Genomic DNA, 20715 nt, shown 5'->3' with positions numbered 1-20715 from the left:
CTTTTCACTGGTCTAATAATATGTGCAGTTGAAAACACTGTTTCCTGTAGGCTTCTTGCTTCGTCATATGTGGTCCAAACCCAACAAATGGAAATATAGTCTTGATGCTTTAATTTCTCCATGTTTCGAGCATGGCGATGTTGTCTTCTAAAAGACAAGATATCACTTCAAAGGTATCTGAAGGAAACTTCAATTACATTAGAAAATGAAAGAATAAGAATTATTTCAATAATAAAAATTGTTGCACATAACCGAGCATTGCTTGATAATTTCTCAAATTTATGAAAAATATTCCATCTTTCCAATTAATCCATGGAAACTTGTGTTCAATTTAGGAAAATAAAGTAATTCTAGTTTTAGTGAGGAGGAAAGGTTATATAAGGTAATACAAGATAATTACCTTTTTTGATATGGGAATGTGTGTTCAGTGAATATGTTTTTAATGTATGCTAAGAACAAAGGTGTCCTTTGCAGTGAGCCTTGAAATGTTATATCTAATTCAAAGGAAGATTTGAGTCACTGTTTGCATTTACTGTGTGGATTGTATTTTGAGAAGCAATTTAAGATGTTTTCAGAGCTATAGCTTCGCTCTTTAAAACCTGGATGAAGCCAACTACATATATAATATTTTACTGGACGGGTATGGCTTTAAGTCTGTGCCTAAATGATTTGATTAAATAGAATCAATTTGTTTTGGTTAATTAGCAACAAATAATTTAGATGCACCGTTTCCAACTTCAATAAGTTCTGCTTCATAAAGTACTTTCAAAATTCTTCTAATGACCTTGATTTGCCAAGGTCAGCATTGGATAACGATGTTTTAGCGTCATTTCTTAGCTGTCTTTTCTTTGGCTTGTGGCTAAACTCTTAGAGGCTAGTTTTGCTGCAGCAGAACATCCATGTCTGATTATCCCTTTCTTCAAAAGCTCTGTCTGCTTGTTTTGCCCATATCCAATAATATTTCATGGATTAAACCCATAGCACCATTTTTTTCTGTGTTTTTTCACTCATATGAACTGAAGGTCATTTCCTAGACTTCATTTCTGAATGTGAATGTGATTCTTCTATGGGACACCATTAACTTCCAGCTTAAATACTGGTTTTCACAAGCCAGGTTTTTTCCAGGATCCACTGAAATCACAATCCACACATTTGAAGCTCAAATCATCTGCTAAGACTGAAGCACCTCAAGCTAAATTGGATAGTGCACTTCTTTTGAAATTGTGTACTTTGAGGCTTGCTATTAGTGCAGAAAGCAAAAAAGTGAAAAATGTCAACTTTTTTTTTCCTGGAGGAGGACAGAAGGAAGTTGGTCATTATTTTTGGATAATATTTGTACAAAGACAAACCACATTGCTTCAGGAAGCAATTTGCAGACCTAAAAAAGAATGACATTTTATTTGTAATATCTGAAGCTTTTTTTCTTTTTGAGAACTCACTGATTTTTCAAAGGCAACCTGAAAATAGAAATGAGTGTTTTATAGAAAAATATTTTGAATTTGAATTCTGATGGTAATTGATGAGCTTGAATAATGGCAAAGTCATCGCAGACCAGGGATATGTAGTCAGCACATTAGAAAGATTAGTAACTAGTTTAAGTTCTCTATACAGTATCTGGCCATTGTCAGCAGAAATAAGTTAATGCTGATTGTTTTGGCTTTTTTTCTCATTTGCTGCAATATTAGTACTAGGCTCTATTATATTATTAATGTTTAATAGAAGTGTAAGAAATACTGTAGTATTGGAAGCATCAATTGCAAACAAAGTTTTATAGTTTTATTTGTTGTAAATCACATTTTTAAAATAGGTAGATATATAAGAGAGTTTGGGAGATAAGTTAGTATAGGTAATAGAAAAGGTTCTATCTAGGTGTATATGTTTGTATGTTATATGTTACTTCGGTTGTTATTAAAGTAGTTGTTACTGCCTTGAGGAGAGAATTTATCATTTAATATTATTTTATTATATTTGCCAGGAAATTGTTATAGGTTCTGCCATTTCAGAATTCAGGACTGTGATTTCCTCACACACACACACACACCCAATTTGGCATAGTTTGTCGGGGGAAATTGACATGCTGTATTGGTTTTGTGATCCAGATTATAAGAGGATATAATGAGAAAAAAACTAAGAGGCTTTATCAAAATAAGTTTTTTTCAGATAATTATATAGCTGTACCAATACCAGCCTTTTAGTCCTCTGCTTGACTGCTCACCTTAGAGGAAAAATTCAACTGTTTTGTCATGGTCAGAATGCCACATTCATGTAGTAGCACACTTCAGTTTGGGGTTACCTGACATTTTTTAGATCAAGAGTCCCTTGTTGTCTCCAAGTTAAGCTGTGTGTTCTCTTCCCTTGCTTGTTCTAGGATTTCCTGATTTCTATTAACATATTTTTGCTTCCATTGACATCGTTTGTGCAATTTTATTTTTCTTATTAAACCTGTATTATTAGGAGGTTTAATTGTCCATGGGTTTAAAAAGTAAAAGTTAATTTGGAGATCCTCATTACTGCGGTGTAGTATTAGCACCTATTTTTATACTTACCAGTGCAGTAATTATGTTTTTTTGGAGTACGTTCCATACTTACCCTGTCACACTGTTTCTGTTGCAGTCTTGGAACCTATTACACTTAGAATTGAACCACCAAGGTCAACAATAGGTAATGATACTTCCTTGGCAAGCTGTCATGTTTTGCTTTTTTCACCACAGAAAGCATCACTGAAGTTAATCACCTTATGCTTTATGATTGTTTCATTAAACTTCACTTTTCTTCTAGGTAACTCTCTTGCTTGGCATTTGTGACAGTTGGGCATATTGCTCTCTTCACAGTTGGAACATCTCCTTTTTGTTTTTTTAGGAAAACAATGCTGGCAGCTCTGAATCACCTTTCGCAAAATTATGCTACTCCATGCTTGCCCCAGCTTTTTATTTTAAAAAATAAAACCTGAGCTTCAAAATTACTAAAATTCCACTCTCTTGCTTAGATTATTGTAAACCCATGGAGAGTATTGCCTTTTTCTTACTTCCTATAAAAATACTTCTTTTTCTCTGTTGCAGGTGTCAGGTTTCCGTGTTTGTGTGTTCAACTTGATAGCAAATGCTAGTTGCTGTGCAATTTAACCAACTTACTACCCACATTTTCTCTTCCAGCTACAAAGGAGACTCAACATATTCCTTCTAAACCTAAAACTTCACCCAAAACTCATATCCCACAGGCCAAAGATGGTAACCTGCTTTGTGTGATTATTTCTAATACAGTTTATATTGAATTGAAATGTATTTCTGAGCAGCTGTTCAGTTATCTGAGCCAGTTAAAACATAATGGGGTTCTTGTTCTGCTGTGTGTTTGGTGACTTATTTGCAGTTTTCAAGAGTAGTAACATTCACTAGGTACTTCATGGCAGCAGGATGAGAATATTGTTGTTAAACTCAGACTACAATGGTAACTAAAGCAAATACCTAGCAATTAAAGTATGTATTATGGCTACTCAGGTGGTACGATTCTTTCCCACATTGCTTTGCATTGTTAGAATTCCCCTTTAAGTCACAATTACTTAATTTCATGACATCATTATTTTCTGCATGAACAAGTAAATTACCCAGTGCATAGTAAGTTTGTTTATAAATATAAATATTTATTAGCATTAATGATCATTTATGCCGTATTCCAAAATACTGGATTTTTATACTATGTCACTGAATGTGAGTGCAGTTGAATTTAGTGGTGGACAGAAAAAATTAGTCTCCGTCCTCTGCTGCCCAGTTGGTAACATCAACAGCAACTTACAAGGGTATCAAATATCAACATATGTTATCTTTTGATAAACATGAAAAATGTTATGATAATCACTCTATTGAAGATCTTTAAATTGTAGACATGGATTAATATTTTTGAAAGCTGATGTTACCTATTAAATATGATTTCCTCATCTAGAAAACAGTCAAAATTTTTGTTCTCATAATTTTTTAACCATGGCAGCTGATTGTAAAACATTGTTTCCAAACTACAATTTAAAATGCAATGTCTCAAACTCAGTTTTTATGTCTGTCACCACATTTTGTTATTATGGTAGTCCTTCAAAAAAATTATTTTGTCACACAAATGTTACAAGTTTGTACTGCTCTGTGTTTTAAAAAAGGAAAAAAAAGTTACTGTTTCTTCAAGAATCTATAATATACAGAACTTTTTTTACAGCATCATCCACTTATCTTGTGATTGTCTTAAAAGATCCAAAGAAATTTTTTTTATTTTCACCCATACAGAAGAATTAACACAGGGAGGAATACAATTCCTATTGGGCCTCTGTTTCTAACGTGGGAAATGCAAGAAAATAGTATCAGTTTCGCGTCCTTATGCCCCTTAAACAGCGAGTTTTATTTTAGATCCATACCAGTATGTGATCATACAATGAAATATACCATAATGCTCTTTAATAATATAGCATCCAGAAAACAAGCAAGCAGTCTCTGATTCCAATTGTATATATAAACTGCATTTGAAATAACAACAGGAGATTTGTACCCCTAAAAAGCCATTTTCTGAATAAGGGAGTGATACGTTTTTGGATATCTCATTGAAGACCATGGGAGAACTAAGCTCACATTATATTTCAGCTTACACTGCTTACTCAGAGACTTCATTTAATATAACAGTTTTTGTATGAGGCAGTATACATAGTATATAATTGAAAATTCAGTTCCTAGACAAGTAATACTAATTATAAGTGAAATTATTCTTTTCAATTTTCATAATAGCTTTTATGTTTGTTTCTGATACAGTCCTGGAACCTATAACACTTAGAACTGACCAACTAAAACCAACAATAGGTAACAGTTTTACCTACGGGGATCATCACATTCAGCTTTTCTCTCAGTGTACGCCAAGCATCACAAGTACATCTTCATTGTACTCCACTGTCATATTTTTCTACTATTAAATTTAGTCCTTCTGTAAGGTTTTTTTTCCTGTGTGATTTTACACTAACAATTCATAATCATCTTGTTTGGTTTTTCCACACACAGATGTGTTCTGTGAAGTGGATGGAAGCACCCAGTCTACCTTTGACTATGTCTCTATACTCAGTTTCTGTCACGTGCTCCATCTTCTATAATAGTCCATCCATACAGGTCTTGCTTTATGTTACCCTGTTACAGAGGTTCTCCATCAGCATTATTTCTTTGTGTACCAGACATTTATACTTCTCCATTACTCATACAAGCTTTTTGTGTTTCCAGAGGGTCCCAAAGGCATGTGTTCTTTTTAATATTATGCCTTCTGTCAGTCTCAGTTCTTGAAATATTTTAATAGTTGTTTGGTTTGGTTTTTTTCTTAATTTCAGTTCCAAAAGAAACACAGCGTGTTCCCTCCAAACCTAGAACATCACCAAGCTCAGAGGTGCCACAAACCAAACCTGGTAAGTACACTGTTTCTTTATCTTTTCATACTGATATGTGTGTCTTAGGAATTCTACTGCGATCAGTGGAGCTTCAGATTTATGTGTATCCCTTGGGCATATATGTTGGAGCATGCCTTGAGGGATAATACGCAGTGTCATGTGTCGTGATGTGGAATTTATAAGCAACCTGGTAGGTTTAAAATCTCTGTCTTCAGTTCTTTTTTACATTTTAAGTCACTGCAACAGTGAGGATTTTCTGTGCAGTTGTCAGTGAAAGCAGGTCTTTTCTGTGTGAATTTGCTAGGGTTTTGGAAAAGTGAAGCTGAAAAGGAGGGATGTTATTGCAAAGAGGAAAGGTTTTTTCCTTTATTTCTTAACTTGTGTACTTTTTTTTCTTTCCCAGGCACAATCATTCATTTATACTTTTCAGTTCACTCTTGCACAGACCTTATGTTGTTTAGAGATTTAAGAATGTATAATACTTTCTATAAGGTTGTTTACACAGCTTGGTATAGAGCAATATGCAACCCTGGGCTAATTAAGGTCGGAGGAAGAAAGTTACACAACTCACACTAACAATTGTGTGACGTACTGTGGTGGGTTGACCCCAGCCAGCAGTTAAGCACCCACTAGCCACTTGCTCATTCCACCCTGCAGTGGGTTAGGGGAAAGAATCAGAAGAGCAAAAGAGACACAAAAAAAATCTTACTTCCAGATAAAGGCAGTTTAACAAAGGAAGAATAAAAAGAGGTAAAAAACCCCACGTGATACAAAGGCACCCACTCACCACATTCCACTGGCAGACCAATGCCAGTCTAGAAGCAGTGGGTCCTTTAGAAAGACTGCCCCCAGTTTTGCTGCCAAACATGACATTATATGAGGTGGAATATCCCTTTGGTCAATTTGGTTCATCTGTCCCAGCTGTGTCCTCTCCTAGCATCTCTCCCACCCCCAGCCCACTTGCTTGGAGGCAGAGTGCAAAAACAAAGAAGTCTTTGATGCTGTAACAAGCACTGTTCAGCAATAGCTAAAACATTGGTGTGTTATCAACACTGTCTTGGTCACAAATCTAAAACAGAGTACCACAGGGGCTGCTATGAAGAAAATAAACTCAACCCCAGCCAGACCCAGTACAAGTATGCAAGGTATATGCTTTATTAGATGGTGCTGCTGGAGAAGTGGGCAGAAAGATGACAGCTAAGGTTCCTTTTTCACTCCAGTAAGTCTGCGCCTATTGTTTGCATCAAAACCTTTAAATAAGTCAGGGAATTGTACAAAGTTGAAGATGAAAAACCACCCACAACTTATTTGTGGCTTATTACAAAAGCTTCAGATTTATTTTTGGGCTCTGTTCTGTGTTAGAGCTTTTGGCCTTGAACTGGAGGCAATTCTGAGTGGCATAATATTCTGACATACATGTACTGAGTTTCAAGGAGGAGTGACCATCTGTCAACGGCTGTAGCAGGGATGGTGTGATCATTTTGGAGGTAGTGATTATAATGTTTTGATTGTTCTTGGTAATATTTTTTGTTTGTTTTTTATCATGTTAATGCAGTTCTGGAACCAATTACGTTTAGAACTGAGAAACCAAAGTCAACAGCAGGTAATGATACTTTCTTACTTGAATAGTCATGTTGTCTTTCCTTTTCAGCACAAATCACTAAGAGTAGATCTGTAAATATTTGTCACCTTTCTTTGTATGTGCTGTAATAATCTAACAGTCAAGTTTCTCTGTATCTTTTCTTATTTTCTACAGAACAATTGCATGCTGCAAGTTTTCTTTCTCTGCTTCATTTCCCCTCTAGTTTTACTAAATGAAAGTTAGTCCTTCATAGAGGTCTAAAAAATCTGTTCCACTCAAATCTCAATTCCACTGTCAGAACAGAATCACTTCAGTGATTTTTGGGTCATATGATCCCTTGAGGCAGATACATTTGACTAAGGCATTTATCATTTAAATCTGGTACTGTGAATCATTCCAGTACCATCTCCATTACAGGGCAGTGATGTCTGTGTATTTCAAGCTACTTATTTTGTTTTCTTCTTTTATTTTTTTAAGTCCTCTTCTTAAATAGAACAAGTAATTCTGTCACATGCTCAGTTGATGATACGTCACAGAAGAATATTTTTCTCTATAGCCTGATTTTGTTCCAAAAAAACCTTCTCTTTTGCATCACCTCCATAGAATACCTTTGGTTCAAATCTTTGCTCTGTTTTTGTTGACTGTTAGGATGGTGGTGGACACTGATATCTTAGAAAATTTTAGTACGGCATAACCCGTTTTCTTTCTTTCAGCTCCTAAAGATACACATCCTGGGCCTTCCAAACCTAAAACATCACCCAGTTCACGTATTCCTCCAACTAGAGCAAGTAAGCTTATCAATATTTTGCCCTTTAGTGCTTGAAAGTTTTATCACTTTGAAAATTTTCAAAATTGTACCTCTGAAGGTACACAGATACTTATTGAATAGGCTGTGTTTTACTATCATAATCAAATTTTGTTATATAGCTGTCATGGAATAAGATAATTGGGTAGATATTTATACATGTCAATAACTTGTATAATGGTAGAGATGTGAGGGTTAACACTCATCTTGAGCCCTTGCACATAGGAAAATTTGCATCTTAATTTCCATAGAATGTGACAGGTATTTATATTTTCTAGTTACTCATTTACAAGTGTAAAATTACAGTGCTTTTCTGTTCCAAAACTTTGGAAATAGTTCTATCCATTTGAAAATTAGTGGTAAATTTCTACGTTTCTTCTGCTTTGACTGCTTTGCTGGAGATTTTTTTTTTAATGCAAAGTTGATTTAAATGAGCAGTAGATTTTTGGAATATGAAGCACTTGAGAAGCGCAACTAGGGGAATGGTTAGAACTACAACAGTTTGCTCTGTAGAAAGCTCTGTTTGATAGACCTGAGAGGAGAGTTAATCCAAGACTGCACTGTAACAGTTACTTTGTCTTTAGTCTCTGCACTAACATAATATTGATTGCATTGACAGGAGATCTCTCCGATTATTTTCAAATGGAAGGAGTACTTCCTAAAAAATTTCTTTGCAGAAAATGAATCTCATGTTAGGAAAATCAAGAGACTCATGTTGAGACATCATCCTCAATAACATGTTTGCTCATCTTCATAGGTCCAAAAGAAAGTCGGCGAGTCTCTTCCAAGCCCAGACCATCACCAAGTCCAGATGTAGCACACACAAAACCTGGTAAATACATTGTTGTTTTTCTGTACTTGAATAGTCAGGGTTTCTTTTGGATTGTCTTTCTTCAGTGAATCCAGTGTTAACATCTCTTCATATTGCAAACAAATAGATTTTCTAATGATCATTGAATACATGTTTAAAGGAAGATAGACCTGATTTGTATTTTTAATGGCTGAGTTTTGATGAGTTGTATATGCTTTTCAGCCACATGACAGCTGTCACTGGTGAATAATCTGCATAGCAAGGTAGAAAACATATTACAAGAATGCTCTTGGAAGAAATTGCATCTCTTCTGTGCCTATCAAAAGATCCTTAGAGAAAAACATTTGAGGGCCTTCATGTATGAGTAAATATCTGTAACTCAAACCACTCATGTTTGTGTGCCCTGTTAATGGAATTTGACACTTAAAAATATACTTAATAGGGATTTACATAGTAGTGAGCTGCCAAACCTCTGTAACTCCTGATGGTTCTGAAAGCATCAGTTTGAACCTTCCTTTTGAGTGAGTGTATGTTCACTGATTCCACTACTAAATAAATAAGAAAAAAAAAGAACAAATATAAGAATGTGTTCCAATTTTACATCAGTCATGCAAAAGGGAGTATTTTTATACTTTTGCTTATAGTTATCACTAATTCTATGTATGTACTCATTTTTTCGAAGTTTTGGCACCTATTACATTTACAGTTGAACAACCAAAGACAGCAGCAGGTACTACTGCTACCTTGGGCTGGTCATTATTTTTTCCCTGCTGCTCCTTGGACTGAAGATTATATATCATTAATCTGTTTTTCACATGTCATCTATTTGTGGTTTTGATTTGTTTTCTTTTCTACTTACTGAACTTAATTCTACTCTGTTCCAGGTATTGAAAGATTCCTAGCTCTTTTGTTGTCTTCACAGAAAGTTTCTTTCACTTGCAGGAGACAAGCATGCCATGGGTATTGCAGTTATGAGCTCTGAAATACAGATGGAAACATGTCCACTGTAGTTGTCTTTTAGTTTTTGTTACTCGACTCCAGATTTTGCTTACTTGATCAATTTTCCACCCATGTTTTCATTCATGACTTTCTTTAAATTCCTGTATGTATGTGACACTCAATTTTTTGGTCTCTCATGTAAGGATCTTGTTTTTCTTTGCAAGTGTGAGGCATGCAGTGCCTGTGCAATAAACCTGTCTAATTCTGAAGACTAGAAACCCTTAAAACAGGTCTTTTCTTTCAGCTCCTAAAGAACCACAACATACTCCCTTTAAACCTAAAGCATCTCCCATCCCAGATGCTCCACACAGCAAACCTGGTAAATTATCTGGTCTTTTGTCAAGCTGTGGTTCATAGTTGAGCAACTGCTTTCAGGGCAGGCAGTGGGGGGAGTGTTCAACAGTACATTTGCCATTACCTGGGTGTCATTCTAGCTTAAGAAACCTCTGCAATGCTGCAGTTAGGTCAGTTAAGTTTAAATCAATAATAAAAAGTTATTCACAGCTTGTATCTGAGCAACACACTTCAGTTGCTTGCACCATGTTTTTGAAGCTCTTATGAGAGAAGCTTCTTAAAGCTGTTGCAGTGCTTGTCCTTTATCTGGCATTTTCAGCCAGATTAGACTGAGGGTTCCCTTCAGTTTTATTTCAATTTGGAGACTCCCCATCATAAATCTGACTGACCTGTATAAGATAATCAGTGATTTCACTGATCAGCTGAAGGGTTGTTATTGTTGTTTTTTTAAGTATCTAGATGTTAAACAAAAAAATTGAACTCTTCGTACCCATAAATCTCTGCGAGTAAATGCCCATTGCTGTTTTAAAACATCCCTTTCCTGGTGTATATAGTGTAGTGCTGAAGGGGGTTTTTTAAGGGGGCGGGAGGGAAAAGAAAAGTCTCTTCTTTATTCTGAGTATTTATTGACATTTTTTCCAACAGAAATCTTTCCAACCTTCCATGAACCAGCTACTGCTATGATTCCTCATATTCCTGAAAGAACAAAGGCAACATTGGGTAATCATGTGTATTTCATAAATAATTACTTTATTTTCCATTCTTGTTAGAGAAGATATTCTTAGAGAACTAAGAATAACATTACATGTTGTTATTAAAAATGAATAATTAAGTTTTTGCTCTGCTTCTAGATACTTGGCTCGCCTTTCGGGCTTGATAAGGGTAATAATGCATGAGCTCATTTACTTTTGAAGGTCCTTTTCCTTGTCTAGCCTTTCCATTCAGGATGATGTAATTCCTTCCGACGTCGTATATTTTCCAGTAAAAGGGGACTTTACTTAAAGAGCAGGTAGTGATTCCTGTAGGTTCTGCATCTGAGGTATGGATACCATCATCCTAAAATCCTCTTCTGCTTCACTCCTCATGCTATAATTTTAGAGAAGAAATTTGCAAGAAAATGATAAGCTATCAACTACAGCATAACACATACCAAAACAGACCAGCTATGCGACCCTCCAAACCAAATACTAATTCTTAAAGCCATCTGCTCTGCTAACTTCTAGTCGTCCACGTTGGGAAAAGTTGCTTAAATATATGAAACACTAGCTGAGAATTCTTTCTTCTAAACTTAAACATCAGATGTGGACCAAATAAGGTTCAATGAATCCAAGCAGTACTGGGCAGCAGGGATATTGCTTGAGCAATCTTTGTTAATAATCAGTTCTCTGTCCTCAGTTTGAGAGACAGACATTGACCATGATTTTCTGAGAATGAAATGGTATCATTAATGAAGTATTCATAGCCATTTAATAATCTTCAAACTATGGTTTTTTCTTTTTGAGGAACAGGAAATGAAAAATGCTTTTCATCATGTTTCTATTTTAATATATATTCGCTGTATGCATTGATACTTCAGGTTAGTATTCATTTGATACCTCTTTATATAGCTTTATGAAGTTTATATGGCCTGTCATACACATCTGGGCAATATTCATATGCAGAAAATGGTTCTTCAGAGCAAAGAGGATGAAGAATGCACAGGCTAAGGCAGATATTTTGAGGACATCTCACATGGGTGTGGATCACTGACTAGCAAGTGCTGAGATAACCTTTTCCAGTAAATGGTTTCTGCATGGCAAGAATTTTTAACTGAAGATAACAAGACTGAATAGTTCCCACATAAGAACAAAGAAGTTAATTTATAAATCAAGTCTGATATGAAGGGTCCACTGAAAAATAGATCCTGTCCTCACATACTCATGTATGGTAGATATGGAAGATGTAGGCTACTACTGTCTATTTTTGTCCCATTACTTTACTGTGTGCTGCTTGTGATTATATTCTTTGCTGCTTCATCCAAAGCCACAAATTTGTATATAATTTTGGTATCAGCGGCCATTTAATTTCATTTCCTTTCTTTGCAGGAATTCCAACTGATTTTCAGCCTTATCCTTACATAAGTTGCCTTATTACAGATCAGACCGTACTTATGTTCCTTGTGTACTATGAAAGCAGTGCATTTTTTCAATTATTGTTCCGGGTGCTGTTTGTTTTTATTTCAGCTCCAACTGAAAAACAGTTCATTCATACCAAACCAAAAACATCTCAAAAGCCAAGAGTGCCACACACCAAACCTGGTAATGGAGTCATGCTTTTCATTCTGTGGGTTTGTGTTTAATCATTCTTTCCCTTAGGCTCAGGTTTTATGTTTTTTAATGGAATTATTCATAGCTGGTTTTGTGCTGAAACAAATGCAGTACACTTAAGTCGGACAATGCAAAATATGCCAAAGCTACACTGAAAATAATAGTAGGATTTGGAGTATAGCATCAGAAATGTTTTGCCACCTTTCTATTACGTATAGCAAATGATGACTAAAATGTAGTACTGTGGGTATTGACAAATTTCAGTGGCTAGGTAGACTGAGTTCTTGTTGATTATTTCCAGTAATCAGATACGCTTCTCTGTGAGCACTTTTTTTAATCCGTAAAATGCAATGGGGCTCCTTTGCAATGTGCTTGTACAGTTAGCAACTGACATTGTGTGCTGTACTGAAACAAGGTAGTCTTAAAAATAGTTATGGGGGGCTGTGTCTCTTCCCATTTTTGTTATAGGAGGAATGTATAGGAGAAGTTAATAGAAAGATCATGATATCCATCAGCAGTTGATTTTTAAGATATTCTGCTACTCTTTAGTTTGGGGCATTTTGGAAGTTTTACAAATAGGGCAAATGCTACTTTGTTTCTATTACAGTTTAATATTCTAAGATTCTTCACATTTTCTCCTTAACAGCAATACATCAGACAACTCCACAACCAATTATTACAAAATCTTCTACTACCACTGAGCATTCAAGGGCCACAATGGGTAAATAAGTTACCTTAAAGTTAAGACGGAGGTATTTTTAATTTTTCAATGGAGACATTTCTAGAGAACATGCTCTGGTGTGGTATTTTGTGTAACATCATTCCACTGTCCCTCATTCTGCTTACACACGTGCATGTTTCTTAATACAGATAAGTCTCTGTTCTATCCTACAAGTAAAGCAGAAATAGCCTACAGCTCATGTCTGGTCAGAGCCACTAACTGAACTTACCCTACAGCACAGTGCTAGAACTTATCTGTGTTTTGGATAGTAATTTTGTTTCAGGTTCCAGAAAGCCATGGAATTGTTACTGTCTTTTTTTCAGGCATTTGAGGCATGCATTTTCTGTGGGCTAAATATGGCATTGGATCATGACTCCTGAAGAACACAATAATAATCTTTTTCCTTTTCTTTCAGCTCCAAAAGAAACACTGCTCATTCCTTCCAAACCCAAAACATCTGTCGGCCCAGAAGTACCACAGACTAAACCTGGTAATTTAAAGTTTGTAACTTTTAAAGTGTTATTGTGGCACTGCCTTAGTTACACTTTCTGCTGTCATTCAGTACTGTAGTCATGTGACATGCATGATAACGTAGACAGAAATAAGTATCACTGTTCAGTTCAGAGTATGTTAATAAATTATATCAAAGAGAATGCCCAAGAATTTCATCGATTTCCATGGGGAGCAGAAGTTAAGATGGTTGGGGTTTTTTAACATTTGTTTGTTGAACTGGTGGGTAGTAGCCATTAAAAATGTCAGAATTCTATTAATTTTAATAAAAATATAGTGCTGTAGCCAGCTTCACTAAGTTCTTTTCTTTTGGGTGATTTTATTACCCTAAATACATTTGCTTCAATTTCTTAAGTACTTTTGAAACTCGGGTTACAGAATCTCAGTCCAGGATAGTTAGATGCTAAGATTTATAGGCACCTTCTTCCTATCAGTGATTTTTGCATAACTACAGTAGATTTAAGGATGTAGAGTTATAATGAAAGATGATGATACCTCAGCTTTACCCTGGGTGTGAACTATTTCCATAAAAATAACTAGGTAGGAAGGTTATAGGAAAAAAAAAAAAAAGTTAGAGAAGGAGGGACAACATGATTATAAGAAAGAGCAGATCCTAATCTTTCTTACTCTCTGGTCTAACCTCCAAACTGATAATATTTTAGGTTTAGGCAAATAGGTTAATGAATAGTTTTATCATTCCCCTCTTTTGTTCCCCTTACACTTCTAGCCCTTTTTATGTGGCCAAAAAGAGTTTAGAGCAGAGACCCTATTAATTCAGAACTGTACAAATATATTACTATGAAAATAAAACTGAACAGTCCAGGAAAAAAGATTTATTTTCTAAAGGCCTTATTTTGAAAGGCTTTCTCTTAAGTAACCAAGTTAGAATCTAAGTCTTAGTTGAATAAGAGCTATTTCCAATCATGTCATAGTTAACAAGTGCCATGTTTTGGTACTACTACAAAGTTAGTTTTAGGCAAAGAATTGTAGAAAACAGAATTTATATGTTTATTCTTTTCCTTTTAAATTTTAAATCATTATAATGATGTATATGCAAAATAAACTACTGTTGGTAAAGTTCTTAAAAACAAATGGCACTCTTTAGCCACTGTCCTTTATGCTAATAAGTAGGTTACTTTCCAGCTTCCATATTTTAGCCTTATTTCTGAAAGACAGAGAGACATGTAGTGTGTGCCTCTGCCTGTCAGTCTCTCCTTTTCGTGCAGTAACTTAGGTATCTTTCACTACATTGAATCAAATTTGAGTGATGGAAGAATGTCTGAAAGATAAATACATTACTACAAGCTTTTAGAAATTTTTTAGGGAAGTGCAAATTAATATACCCAGTGTGAGAAAGACCAAAGACTGTCAGAACTCCACCTTTAGGGCATTTGTTCTGAAGTTGGTGGGAGCCCGGCAGAATAGTTGCACTGTCTAGCTGTCAGCATGAAAATACATCCAGACTAATAAGAATGCATGTCTGTCTCAAGTCTGTTAAAATTGTCTTAGCAGATGTGTAGACAAGTTTTTAGGAAACAAAAAACACAGATCCTTAATGAAATCCAACATCTTTGATTTCACTTCTCACAGAACAATGTTTTATTTCTTGTAGCTCCAAGGGCAACACACCTGGGATCGATAAACCTTATAACAGTTCATGTTGTTGATGGGTCCAAAATGAGTTTGGGTAATGAGAATATGATGTCAGTTTATTTCTCATAAAACCATACTTTCTCTGCTTTTGCTATATGGCTAAACTTACACTTTAATCAACAGAAATACCTTAATATATCTTTGTCGCGTACATTTGTTAGTCACATTCCAGTGCATGTACAAAATGTTGCTGGTTTTAATTTTCCAGCCATTTTATTCTTTCATGCAATTCTTTCTAGAAATAACTACTTAATGTACAAGGCTGAGGAGTCATATAAAAAGGCATTACCTGATCATCTTTTCTTCTTTTATCTGACTTACTAATGATACATATCTTCCCAGTCTTGAAATGTCTTTTATCTGTGCAAAAGCATGATTTTCAGCCTGGTTTCTAGCACTGACTCTTTTTGTTTATGGTCTGCACAAAGTTTGAATTCCCTTATACCTGTGGTGTCTTACATTTTAAAGGAAATCATTTGCATTTGATAAGCAATAATATCTCCACTTTCAGTTCCCAATGAAACGTACCAGATTTCACCCAAGCCCAAAACTGCTCTTGCAACTGAAATTCCACGGTTCAGGACAGGTAGTTTTTAAGATTTTCTTAAGTTGTTGTATTGAGAGTCTGTAGATCTTAAGTAAAATCAGTATGGTTTAAGGTTTAATGGTCTATTTGTTATTGCCTTTAAAACTATTTCAGATATATAACATGAAAATGTATTTTCCCCTTATCAAATGTTTTTTTGTTCATTGCTCTGAAAATCAAGGTTTAATCAGAATTGCCTCAAAGATGATATAAAGCTTTTAAACAGTATTAGTGCTGTGTATTGTATCCTCACATGTATAGTGTTGCAAGCATAAATAGAACTCACTTCCACATTTTTCCTTATAAAATATGAAATCTAAATCTGTAAAATTTTTCCAAAATGTAAATGTCAAAAATGAGTAATATGTTCTTTCCTGCATAAGTATTTTCTCTGACACTTCAGACAGGCTGGATTAAGTGTTGTGGATAGAATGGTTATTAGATTCAAATATCAAATAGCTAGCTCTATTTATTTAAAAAATTGAGTTACAGAGGTTAATAATTTGGCATGAGATGACAGTGACTACTGCTTATGCTCTCAGCGTGTTCCACACAGATTCTGTAACAACTAAAATATCAAAATTATTTGGCAAGTGAAAGGCAACAATAAGAAAAGGTTGAAGGCTTCTGATTTTAACCTTGATGATGACGCTATGCTTCAGCAGCCCTACACAGTGTCTGCATTGAATGCTTCCAGTTATTTTTTCAGCAATATTTTAATGTTTCATGTTTTTATCTGAATATTTGACAGGGGGGTGGGGGTGGTCAGTTTGGTGTTTTATTTTGAGGTTTTTTGTTTGTTTGTTTTTTACAGAACCTAATTAAATGTCTTAAGGCCATGGATACCTTGCAGAGCTAACTCTGTATCCATATACAGTTGGGTAACTGGCTGTAAATATTTTATATCTTTTCCTAAACCTAAATATGAATGTAACTGGTCAGACTGCATGATGGAGTCATCTGACCACTAAAGAAACTAGCATTTTCAGCGTGCATTTTGGATTGGAACTCATAGAATTCTCATATGTCCATTTTGCTGTATCGCATTGGTGCATGGACCTTTTTTCTGGCAAATTACACTGCACTATTGATGTTCCTTTTACACATAGTATTTAAACTGAACCTTATTTCTTTTAGCACCTCATAAAACACGTCTCACTTCTGCAAGACCAAAGCCATCTGATAAATCACAGACCAGACCTGGTAATAATTGTTCATTCAGTTTGGAATAGGGAGGAGATTAATTAATTAATTTCACCTGTTCTCAGTGGAATTTTAAGGGTTACTGGGAAAAAAGGGTATTTTTCTTGCAATTCATCAATATAGAGGTAAAGCCTTTCCAAATCAGACAAAAAGAAACCTAAACTGTGTGTACCATCACAGCCAGTGTTACTTCTTGTTCTCTAATATGGAATTGTCATCACATAAAAGTGTGTTGGTTTTTTGTCTCATGGAACTTTTTTTCTTGTTTTCTTCTTTTTCTTTTTAAACTCTCTCACAGCTCTTAGTAAAACCACATTAGCACCAGCTAGAACAAAAGCACCTGGACTGCCGAAGTGGATTGTGCCAACAACAGGTAGAGTTGCAGGTTTTGGGGTTTTTTAGCTTACCAGTAAAAGACAGGAATGTGCCTTCCTCAAATTATCTTGAGCCCTGTAAAATATTTCATTGTGTTTGATTATAGAAGTTAATTCCTCAGAGTGCTGTATGTAATTGCTGCTACTGGTCACCCTATGTAATTTCTGAGGGTCACTATGAAATTATATAGACAGTGTAAACTTATAGATAGATTATTATGTGGCTACTGTTTACTGATGTTTTCTAGATGATAGGTCCAGAATAATTACTGGAAAACACTTTTGAAAAGGGATACCCAGTTGTTTAAGTCCAACTCAGAAGGCTTGGTAAGAAAGCCATAAAGCCAGGTATCTTCCTAGCTGCTAGCTATGCCCGCTGTATGTTCATGTCGTACCTACTGATATTCAGACTATGCAGAATTTGGACTATGCGGTATTCAGGCTTGAATACTTAAGCACCAGGCAAATTCCAAGTTGATGGATGATAGAGGAGAGTGAGAACTGTCACTTCAATTTACACATCCTTACATACTCACACAGATAACATACATCCCCAATGACAAAGATTTATTCAAAATGCCGAGTTAGTTGGGGAAAAAGTAATTTATCCTTTTTCGATTGTACTTGATTTTTCCATCCAACAAAATAATGTTGTCAGTGCTAATTCATAATTAATCCATGTTTTTAATTTAATAAAGCATTGATTTATTATGTCAGTACAACTACTAGGTTTTTCTAATACAGCCATTACTTTATTAAATGCAGAATTTGGGGGTTCTTCATCAGTTATGCAAATTTAAAATAATAAGTAATATAAATAAATAATATACATACTCAAACTTTTGGCTTTTCACCCACTACTAACAGTGCTACTGTCCCATACTATTCCTCTGTGCTAGCTAGGCTAGGATAACCTGAATAATATGCCATCTACTCTACACATTCCTTTTTTTGTCTGTGTAATGTTTCTCTGTACTAGCATTTCCAAAGTATCTCTGGCAATTTAATACCTGTTGTTGACCTTAGTATGATTAGAGCTACTCATTCCTGTACATAATTTCGAGAAGCTCGCCATGTTTTTAGAAATGGCAAAACCTCAGAAGAGATGATTGCATATTTAAATTGAATTAAAAATAGCCTGTTTAGAGCATGATGTGCTCTTCTGTATGACATACAAAGTGGATGCCTTCATTGCAGGCATGTGCTCTTTCACCTTTCGTAGTCTTTCTAGTAAACGAAATGAGCCCATCGAATTCCAGGACATCAGAGACAGTACATCAGAGTTAAAGTATTACATGACCAATGACAGTAGTTGGGGGTCAGAACATTTTGTTCTTTGCTTGTGTTGGCAGTCTCCTTATAAGTGAGCTTTCTAATATCTGGTTACCAAAACAGGCAGAATGCACACAGGTCTCCAGGAGTAGGTGGCTTTTGAAATCACATTAAGAAATTATGCATGAGTACACAATTATGTTAGTATATTAAGCTTTTCCCTTCTCCCATATAGTAATAACCTTGGCAGAGGTATTTGTAGATTAAAAATAAGAAAACCAAGAATGCATGCTAAGTAAATCAGCAGTATAAACCTAATAGTAGACGTGTAAATTGTTAAACGTGGTTTATTATGCTTAATGCTGTTTTAGGTGACTGCTAAAGTATTTGTTTTAAGCAATCTTATTTTAAACGCTCCTGTTGGAGTTCCCACTAGTCGTCCTTATTTCCATGTCTCTGTAGTAGTGCCAGTTGCCAGGAAGAACTAGATCTTCGTTGTGGTAGATGATGTCAAGAATCATCACAAGGCTATTACCTTGCCATGCATGCTATGTGTACTCACAGGTGCATAACTGGAAAATTATAGTTCTAGTAATATTTTCCATTGCTCAGTTACGTAAGTCTTTTTCCTCTAAGTTAAAGAAACATCCTGAAGATGTCTGTTACCTAGATTTTGTGTCCTGCCAAGTGAGCCCTTTAGTGTCTAAGTACCAAAGTACTAAGGAAGAGCTAGCATTTATTATCTACTGTTTATTTGTTTGTGCCTCCAACCCTGCTGACATAGCAGCTCATTGATACCCTTCTGTGAGTCCATCCCTTTCTGTGAGTCTGCACCTTTCTGCTCTGAAGTGTAGGGAAATCACTGATGAATTTTGTACATTCATGACATGTTGAGAGAGGACTGCAGCTTTTCACAACTCTTTAGTCTGTAATTTCCTTGATGATCAGTGACTGAAATCCCAAGTCTTCTGTAAAACAGGTACATCACAGTATTGTGGCAAATGCAGTGTCCGAGCCTACAAGGCTGACTGTGCTTACAAAAATAATTTTGCATAAAAGACAGTTCAGGTAATCAATTAAAGAAATCTTCTATATCTCTCCCAAGCAATGTGCAATTACATATTGCAAACAGAATTCTAAGACTGCAGAAAAGACTTAGAAAAGAGAACTCTACTAACCTGGAACCCTAAATGTTACCAGCTGAGCAAAGACAAAAAAAGTTTCTTTTTCAGTAGGTGATATCTTAGAGAAATTATATAATGGAAGAAATACACTTGCCCCGAAAATTATCTGGATATCTTAAAATGTTATGTTATTTTCTGTGGTTAGCTTATCAGAACCCTTCACTTCTGATCTAAGCTGATCAGAATCCTTAATTGGACTGTAAGGAACAATATGTTTTCAGGCTTACCTTTAGACATTACGTCATTTTTTCTTTCTCTGAAGAAGAGCACATATAACGAAGAGCCATGGATACTCTGTTGTTTGAAGACCAGTTTGGATCTTTCAGTTAATTCCTTGCTGGGCTGGCACTGCTGTTGAATGTACTCCAGTTCTTCTTCCTGATTGTGCTCATTAGCATCAGTGCAAAGATGTTTCGCCCCATACAGAGTGTGCTTGGCAGCTGCAGGGCTCAGATGATAAGCAGTGGAATCTGTTTTTCCAGCAGCAGCACATGGGATTGTGGATGGTTTCCTGGCAGACTTTTCAGTCTTCTGGCTAGCTGTAGTGCCAGGTGGGAAACTGGACTGTGGGAAAGAGGCAGGCATTGTCTCCTCATGACTAAGTCCTTTTAGTTTTCTACCATGTTTTAGCCATTTTCTCTAGAATTTCATTTAATTCAGATGGCTTTTCTTATTTGTCTTACTGTATGAAACTTATCTTAGGGGTTTTTTTAATTTAATCCTAACCATTTAGAAACTGCTCCTTGTCTATTAAGCTTCCAGACAACCTTCAGCAAACAAACTTTGAGCAATATTTCCATTTCCCTTGTGAAAAACAGAGATAGTTGGGTTTCATTGTAATGGCCATTAACTTTGTGTTCTATTTTCTTTTTATCTTTGAAACTGTGGGTCTATAGCCAAGTTCTAGAGGAACTCAAGTATTAAGGTATTTTGGTTTGTTTTATCAAGGCTATTTTTTCCAGTTCTTCCCTTAAAATGATCCACCCTCCTAATGGTATTCCTGCTATTAAAGATGCA

At 35.5% G+C, this 20715-nt stretch overlaps 1 protein-coding gene and 1 long non-coding RNA gene across 2 annotated transcripts in view; one reads left to right on the top strand and one right to left on the bottom strand.

The window, feature by feature from the left end:
- LOC104631546 (target of Nesh-SH3) overlaps window positions 1-20715 on the top strand; it is a 164967-nt gene that overhangs the window by 105492 nt on the left and 38760 nt on the right. Inside the window, 16 exon segments of the mRNA XM_075766839.1 lie at window positions 2614-2661; window positions 3153-3227; window positions 4782-4829; window positions 5342-5416; window positions 6954-7001; window positions 7694-7768; window positions 8543-8617; window positions 9840-9914; window positions 10535-10609; window positions 12112-12186; window positions 12842-12916; window positions 13332-13406; window positions 15039-15113; window positions 15591-15665; window positions 16803-16868; window positions 17167-17241. Coding sequence (XP_075622954.1) covers window positions 2614-2661; window positions 3153-3227; window positions 4782-4829; window positions 5342-5416; window positions 6954-7001; window positions 7694-7768; window positions 8543-8617; window positions 9840-9914; window positions 10535-10609; window positions 12112-12186; window positions 12842-12916; window positions 13332-13406; window positions 15039-15113; window positions 15591-15665; window positions 16803-16868; window positions 17167-17241 — 1110 coding nt within the window.
- Window positions 31-20170, bottom strand: LOC142603894 (uncharacterized). The gene is made up of 3 exons (XR_012837796.1): window positions 19926-20170; window positions 17276-17318; window positions 31-147 (listed from the first exon to the last, which is right to left on the bottom strand). It is a non-coding gene; the product is annotated as an uncharacterized LOC142603894 (long non-coding RNA).

The sequence above is a fragment of the Balearica regulorum genome, chromosome 1, assembly GCF_011004875.1.
Source record: "Balearica regulorum gibbericeps isolate bBalReg1 chromosome 1, bBalReg1.pri, whole genome shotgun sequence".
Taxonomy (NCBI): domain Eukaryota; kingdom Metazoa; phylum Chordata; class Aves; order Gruiformes; family Gruidae; genus Balearica; species Balearica regulorum.
Note: the sequence above shows the minus strand (reverse complement) of the source record. Positions and strands in the feature narration are given on the sequence as shown.